This window comes from Lupinus angustifolius, unplaced genomic scaffold (assembly GCF_001865875.1).
Source record: "Lupinus angustifolius cultivar Tanjil unplaced genomic scaffold, LupAngTanjil_v1.0 Scaffold_694, whole genome shotgun sequence".
NCBI lineage: Eukaryota > Viridiplantae > Streptophyta > Magnoliopsida > Fabales > Fabaceae > Lupinus > Lupinus angustifolius.
Genome location: NW_017728019.1, coordinates 4,674 through 12,894, shown reverse-complemented (window position 1 = coordinate 12,894; position 8,221 = coordinate 4,674). Strand labels below are relative to the sequence as shown.

At 31.6% G+C, this 8,221-nt stretch overlaps 1 protein-coding gene across 2 annotated transcripts; it reads left to right on the top strand.

The window, feature by feature from the left end:
• The first annotated feature begins 2,576 nt into the window (after nt 1–2,576).
• On the top strand, nt 2,577–7,869 carry LOC109341823 (protein LSD1-like). 2 transcript variants are annotated; one of them, XM_019579794.1, is made up of 7 exons: nt 2,577–2,720; nt 3,303–3,416; nt 4,520–4,630; nt 5,754–5,866; nt 7,110–7,172; nt 7,306–7,365; nt 7,453–7,869. In XM_019579794.1, the coding sequence occupies exons 2-7, from the start codon at nt 3,305–3,307 to the stop codon at nt 7,492–7,494; spliced, it is 501 nt and encodes a 166-aa protein (XP_019435339.1). In that variant the 5' UTR covers nt 2,577–2,720; nt 3,303–3,304; the 3' UTR covers nt 7,495–7,869. The 2 variants fall into 2 exon arrangements, with proteins under 2 accessions (XP_019435339.1, XP_019435338.1); XM_019579793.1 differs by having other exon boundaries at nt 2,580–2,720; nt 7,110–7,190.
• Nucleotides 7,870–8,221: the final 352 nt, after the last annotated feature.

The following is an 8,221-nucleotide window of genomic DNA, read 5'->3' as shown; positions in this document are numbered from 1 at the left end:
CATAGCCACTTCTTTTGCCACATCATTCTTTTTTTCTTTTAAGCCAATATTTAATAATTTTAATGATGGCTTGTCGGGTCAGCCCTCCTTAACCAGTCTAAAAAATGGGCTTCTAAACTGAGAGCTAACCCCATTATTGGATAAATCATGTCCCGCCCAGTAATATAGTACCACATCATTGTAGAGAAGTATTGAGCAGGACGGTGTTAGAGACACCAACTTAAGAGAATTAAATTAATCTTCATTCTAGATAAAGAGGTGAGTGCACATAAGAATGAGATGAGAGTAATTGATAGAAATGGCAAAATGAGTCGTCATGTTCACTTTATATGTGCCCACAAATGACGTAGAAAATTGAAGTGGGTGAAGATATATCTATATTGTCTTAACAGACAAAATTTTATGTCATGCTTGTTTTAAAACTAGCTAACAGACATGCAGGCGACCCACTCACATTGCTGAGTAATAAAAAATTCATATAAAAAAATTAAATAAAGTAGTTGAAGATAAAAAAACTAAAACTTTATATGAAGTTTAACAAAATATATTAGATTATAATTTTTGAGACATTAAAAATTATATTACATCATAATTTATTTGAAGTTTTTTTATTTCTTTTCTTAATCTATGCTCGTAGGCTGCTCACATTATTTAATAGAAATGTCTGCAAGCTTTACTGACAAATGAGCAAGGCAAAAAATGATAGTTGTACTTGCAAGGCATTGACTGTTTTATTATGTAATTGGATAAAGATAAAAAAATTAGGACTAACTAAAACATTTCTATTCCTCTATAGAACCATAATTCAATTTGTTTTTATATGAAAAATGATAGCTAACCCCATACTTAGGTAAACCTCCACTGACCTTTTCATTTATAGATCTCTTAAGGTATCTTAACAAAATATATATTATATCTATAATGGTTAATGTAATTATATATTTACAAACTTAAGAAATGAATTTTGATCAATCTTTGTACCAACGTGAACATCATTGTATCCACTCTAGGTGAGCAAACACTGGTCAGACTGTATAAACTTTATTTGTTATCCGTTTCTAAATGTTTATCAAACTATTTTTTTAATTCAAACCTGATTTTAGATTAGTTAAATATAATGTATTCTTTCTTTTATAAATATATTCTCAATATTAATTATTATGTATATTAATCTCACATATAAAATGATATATATATATATTTTGTTAATCATTTATTTTTATGTGTATATATGATGATAATATAATAGAATCAATGACAATAAATCATTTGAAATATGAGATTGTATTATTAGATAACTTGTTGCAAAAACAATGTATTACCTATTTTGATTAGATATTATTACTTTGTATATAATTAAACAAACATAAACGAAAATGGTGAGTGACCATAAGCTTATTTATCTCTGCCCTTTTCCGACCATAAATATTAATATAGACTAATTTTTATAGCCGGATCTGGGATGAAATATGTTCATATAAGTAAATGAACCAAAATAGGGTGACTCTTACCCCTAGTATCCGCTATAATTGTTTTCACCTGCAAAGGAAATAATCTTATCAATTTCATATGCTTTTATCATCCTATCCAAATCCAACTCTACATATTTTCTTTTGCAAATCACCATACCCTCAAATAAGAGCTTCATCTCAAATTGGTAGTATTATCTTCAAGTTGAAAATCATAGTCATTCATGTGGATTTGAAATCCCTTTATATCATTATGATTTTAGAAATATTCATACAATATTTTATTCTCTCCTTGTTAATGATAAAAAATACTGCAAGTTGGTGTTACTTAACACAATCAAGAATCAAGATCCCACTAAGTGATGTTGAACATATGAATGCAAAATGCCATAATGTTATTTCTTTATCAATTCTCCTATAGTTTTTCTTGGTTTTCATATTCTAATTACACTAATTTTTATTAGAGAATTTCTATTGGTCTTTCCCACATATGTCTATACTATCCAAGACATAATTTTACCATCTTTTATATTATAGGACCTTATTCAAGTTTCCCCAAAATACGTTTGTTTTAATCCTATCTTATCTAATATATTCGTTCATCCAATACTACTTTCATATATCTGTTACATGAAATTTATTCTATGGTCAAACATTTTATTTGATATAAGATAGAAAGTCTTATAATCTTTTATAATAGGGAATGGAGTATCTCCTTATATAAGGAGATAAGTTATCTCCTCCTGCCAGTGAAATTATGACATGTGTCATATTTCATCATTTTCAATAAAAATATTTTAAAAAATAAACAAAATAGTACACATATCATATTTTTACTGTCTAGAAGAGATAAGTTATCTCATTATATAAGAAGATACATTATTCTCTTTATAATAACATATAAAAAGTTTAATATCTATTCATATTTTAATCATTGTGTTGACCTATTAAACTCAAATAGAAAAGAAAGAAGAAGAAAAGAAGGAAATAAGTTTCTTCATCCGCGTGTGGAATTGTTAACGTAAAAAGAATCAACATTTGAAGAAAGAGTGTGTGGGGTTTTCTTCTTTTTTGTTGAGTTGAGAATTTTCTTCATTCTCAATCTCAACAACATATTTCTTCTTCTTCCCATTTTGCCCCTCACTTCGTTTTCTTCTTCTTTTCCCCTTTGTATTTAATCAAAAGAAGAAAAAAAGAATCTTTCTTTTCTGAATCGATTGTATTGCGCTAGAATCAAAATACCCATAATAGGTATTCTTAGATCCTTGTATATTTGTTCTTCATTTCCAATTTCTTTTCTTTTTTAATTAAATTTTCAATTTTTGTTTTGGGTTTTTTCTGGGTTAAATTTATTTGGTTTTCATACCATATATTTCTCGAATTTCGATGTGTTTGCTGTTTAAAATATGAAAAAGATTAAATTTTTCATCGCATATATGTATTGTTACAAATTACATGTTTTTGTTTGATATTTGAATTCTCTGCTAGGATTGATAATTGCATTCAAATTAAACTGATCTAAGATTAGATAAATATATGGCACACATATGATTGTCTTTTATTTTATTCATTTTTTTATTTTTCGTTTGGTTCTGGAACTAACCTCTTCGCTTGCGAGAATAAGGCTGCATGCACTAGCGAGAATGAGGCTGCGTGCACTCGCGAGAATGAGGCTGCGAGCACTCACGAGAATGAGGCTGCTAGCACTCTCGAGAATGAGGCTGCGTGCACTCTCGAGAATGAGGCTGCGTGCACTCGCGAGAATACGGCTGTGTGCATTGGGCTGCCCTTTATAACTTTTGTTGTGGCTGAGTGGTGTTTTTAACTTTGCAGCTATGCAGAGCCAACTTGTATGTAATGGGTGTAGGAACATTTTGCTTTACCCTAGAGGAGCAACCAATGTTTGCTGTGCATTGTGCAACACCATTACCTCTGTTCCTCCACCTGGTATGTACGCACATTCGATGTTTCTGTTATTGAAATTTCATGATTAGAGTTACTTAATTACTTTCTCCATGTTTTGTAGGTTAACAAGACGAAAGTAGTTTGATATTGCACTTGGTTTAAGTATTTAGTTGCTATTTTTCATGATAATATAAGCCATCTTATGAAGCATGTTAGCTGGATGTGGAAGTGTAATATGTAAATAAAAAATGTGGGTTCGTATATAAAGAGAAAAAAAAAAGAATTATATTTCTTTAGCTGACCCCACGTAGTGGGATAAAGGCTTGGTTGTTGTTATCACAGTCATTTATATCGGGGAATTTTTCATAGGGAAAAATTAACTCGGTATTGTGATATCATGTTTTGCTTACTACTATCATTTTATTTTATAAAAGAATGGACTTGTATTCTATAAAGTAATTTGATATTTTGATTGTTATCATGGTTCTTCATTCCTGCTCATGTAGCAACCTCATTGCTCAAATCTGAGAGCTAGGTTTCAGGTTGGGTACATTATCATTAAATTTTGAATTATCTTGTGCCACATCTTTTATTTAAGCAGAATGTTTTTCGGAATGTGCTATTAGCACAATTTTAATAAAACTCCAACCAAAAATGAAAGGAAAAAAAAGACGTTCGGGATATGTAACAACATTTTTAAACTCATGGTATTTCACATAATGGGCAAAGTCGTAGTTTTTAAAAAATATTTGTTTATGTATATATACATAAATTTTCAACCTATAATCAAAGTATCATTAGGTTATTATAGCCTTACAGGGATTAGGGATGCTCTAAATGATTGTTCACCGATCAATCAATCTATAATCACGTTCTTTTGGGATAGGGTAACTCTTCCGGTATCCCTTTGGCGATCTGCCCATGGGTTTTTTTGTTGGTGTATCTCTGGTCGACATGCAGTGGGAATGAAATTCTTTGTTGCATAGCTGTTTTTAGTTGTCTCTTTTTGTTTCATGCTCTTATTTTGCACATTTCTCTTCTCGTTTAATAATATCTCTTCTATTATTAAAAATATATTTACATGTAGTTGGATAAGAACTTGTTACTTACACCTTAGGACCTTTACTTTCCTGATGCATCTGCAGGAATGGAAATGTCACAAATTTACTGTGGAGGCTGTAGGACCTTGCTAATGTACGCACGTGGAGCTACAAGCGTAAGATGTTCCTGCTGTCAAACTGTAAACCTTGTACCAGGTACAATATATTTGTTTGTTGCCATATACGTTCATTTACTAGTTCATTGATAATCATGTTGGACTACAAATTTATATCTACATTTCTCTTTAATAACTGTAGTACTTCCAGATAAACCTTGTACCAGGTTTAATGATTTTTCTCTTCAAATTTTAAATGTCCGTGTCCATGCCATATTGGAGCCCAAAAATAATAATTTTAAGTTGGATGCATGTTAAGTGTGTGTCGTTAATGTGTCTTAGAAGAGTCATGTTAGTGACTGCACCAAAATGGTATGCCTGTGGTATACAGATTTCAACCAATACCTATTGAGTGCCTCAAATCAGTTTAATGCAGTGAATTACCTTTTGCATACGGATCATGAAAGTGAAAAATACTATTTGTCATTTTCCAAATGTATCCGTGCAATAATGAGTTATAGCTATTGTAAGCACTTTTGTGCATTATAGTGAGAGAAAAACAGAGTTAAATGTTATTTTTGTCGTACTTGACAAAATCTTGGCAGTTGTCAATGAATGTAAAAACAGAAATCTAATAAATCACCCTTCACTCTTTTTTGTGCTAGTAATCAGTGAAAAAATATTCATATCCATTTGGATAGTAACGTATCCCCAAAACCAAGATTTGCGTTAATTTGGTTCTATAGTTTATCTTTGATGGCAAATTTTTATTAGTGAATGCTGATCATTATTAGTCTACAACGCTCCACCATATCCTATGGCTTAAGATCATAGTTACATGGTAATCTCATTTACCCTACAACGGGGCGTACCACGTATCTGGTTCGTCATAAAGTGAGTCTTATAATAATAACGTAAACAATGACGAACCGGTATGAAACGAATATTGTGTATCAGTACGTGTACCATGTAACTATGCTTTTAAGCTACATGATGTATTATTAACACCAACGGAGCCTATTATTAACTGAATGTGAATATATTACAGCCTATTATTAACACAACAGAACCTAACTGATTTGACATGTCAGCTCTATATACTGTAGTACATTCCAATGACGTGTTCCCTGTTTTACTGTTAAAATTGTTGCTTTGATATAAATTGTCTGCCTTAAATTTTTTATTGACTTATTGTTGATGTGCTTTGTGTCTGCATCAAAAAGCATCCAATCAAGTTAGCCATATTCACTGTGGGAACTGCCGGACAACGCTCATGTATCCTTATGGAGCTCCCTCGGTCAAATGTGCACTTTGTCACTATATCACTAATGCTAGTGTAAGTATACATTGAACGAATGATATTAGCATGTGCGTTCACTTTCTATCCTCATAAATGCTTCATATATCTTTAATTAAAATTCAAGCGAGTTTTCTGCATTCATGTTCACTTTGTTGTTGCATTTATATACTCCCTCTAGTCCTATTTATAAGGCATATTCTAGAACCTTCCTATGGTTGCATTTTGTACTTTATATGAAGCATTTAATTTCTTTTCCCTAATTTGCCCATATTAATTTGTTGTTCATTAATGAGGAAACTCATTTTTCACCACTATATGCTTTTATTGTTTTACATTAATCTCTCCTCTTTAAGATTGTAAAGGGAAAATTGTAAATGTTGCAATCTTTTTAAAATCAAGTAACTAACTTTAACCACTTGCCTTGGTCTGTGAAATTCGTTAAAAGTGACCTATAAATAAGACTAGAAGGAGTAATTGGTTTCTTCCCTCTATTTTCTTTTTACACTACTACACTAGTGAATCTTTGATGGTAAGGGGTATAACAGTTAACTTTCTTTTCTATGTTGCTATGTTCAAAATAAAAGGAAAAGAGAGATAGCAACAAATTCCCCACTTTTGTGCAACTTATGTTGGATTTGGAGGGTTTACTTTTTACTTTTTAATTTGGGTAAAATATGCACCAAGCATCATGAACAATACCTTATTTTGAATTAGCTACCATGAACTTTCAAATTTAAATGAATAGGCCTCAACTTCTTCAAACTTACAAAGAGACACTTCTATACTTTTGTTATATAACAACTTCTTCAAATTTAAATGAAAACCTTCTCTGTAATACATAACTTTGAGATATTTTCGGTCTTCTGGTATTTCTCTTGTTATTAATGTTTGTCCATGACCTGTTTATTCTTCATAAGCATGATGATCCAAGTTGGTTATTCTCTTGTATGTTATCAGAGGTTGGGACCCAACCTAAGATTGGAGCCGTATAAGGTGACAAGTATTAAGTGTATAACCCACTTTTATCCCTTGAGCAACTCGTTGACACCGAAGCCAACACTGGACATAACTGTAAAAAGGATGATGATATGCTAAATATGTGGATCATGTGATATTCTCTGAATTTCTCTATGCCTGTTTCTTGTTATTGCCATGACATGAAATCTTGGAAATATAATATGATTAATATCGAAATATTTTTCATTCCGTGTAGTTTTTTTCCTTGAGCTGATTTTTTCTACCTGTTGTTGCATCTGTTTCTCCTCCTTGTCTTTTGTAGACCACCAACGGAAGGCTTCCGATTCCCGGCCAAAGACCTGATGGAACAACCAACCCCGGAACGGTATCTTCTGCAACAACAGTATGCTTTTCACTTTTTTTTCCTTCTGATTGATTATTCATAGTAAGGATATATTCGTGGTTTTCTGTCATGACATCTAATGCATATCCATATACTTCTATTTCATTAACTGCAGTCTCAGAGCCAAACTGTTGTAGTAGAAAATCCCATGTCCGTTGATTCGAGCGGAAAACTGGTAATCACTATTTCTTTTCTTTTGCGGTTACTTTCGGAAACTTATATTCCTACTGCATTTCACTTAAAGGAACTTGTAATGTCACAGGTGAGCAATGTTGTTGTAGGTGTTACAACAGATAAGAAATGATGCTTATGACATTATATTATATGTTATAAAAGGAACATATCAATTGCTGGCACATGAAGATATTGTTGGTGTAAATGATGTTGCAGCCTGCAATGGTTAAAAACTGCAATCAATAATCTTTTTGTTACAATACAAGGTTTAAAACTGAGTTCATGTATGTATCTGTGTAATGTGTATACAAAAGAGGACTTAGTGGTGACACAACTTGTCATTTATGTGATTGCCAGAACCCACTTTCTTTTTTGCTGCCATTGTATCTATATCTAGATCAATTGGTTGTTTCAGATTATTATGTCATGGAATTATTGGTCCTAGACAATTTTTTTGGTTGACATATTGTGACTTGATATGCATGGTGTGATGTTGTTTTTTACATGTAAATTGTGCTTCATATATCATTTTGTGACTTTACATAGCTTGATGTGTTATAGCTTCTTGATTGTGGGTGCTACTTTTAGAATGGACCATTTTCTAACGAGTGAAATATGTATGTACTATCAGTATCAAGATTTATACACAGTCATTATGTCACTTGCTGTTCATTTGTATTACTTTTTTTTTTTTGAAGAGCTAATAATATTAAAACATAAATAGTGGATGATGCAGTAATAATGTATGAAATTCATATACTATCAGTGCATACATTTTTTCTTTTCTTTCTGGATTAACAACCCTCATCCTCTTCTTTCTTTTTTTCGTAAATGTTGTACCTATACAATCTGAATGA

Coding starts and splice junctions, on each gene's coding strand:
- LOC109341823 (XM_019579793.1), top strand. CDS start 3,305: ATGCAGAGCCAACTTGTATGTAATGGGTGTAGGAACATTTTGCTTTAC. Junction 4,631..5,753: donor AACTGTAAACCTTGTACCAG/GTACAATATATT, acceptor TGCATCAAAAAG/CATCCAATCAAGTTAGCCAT. Junction 7,366..7,452: donor TTGATTCGAGCGGAAAACTG/GTAATCACTATT, acceptor GTAATGTCACAG/GTGAGCAATGTTGTTGTAGG.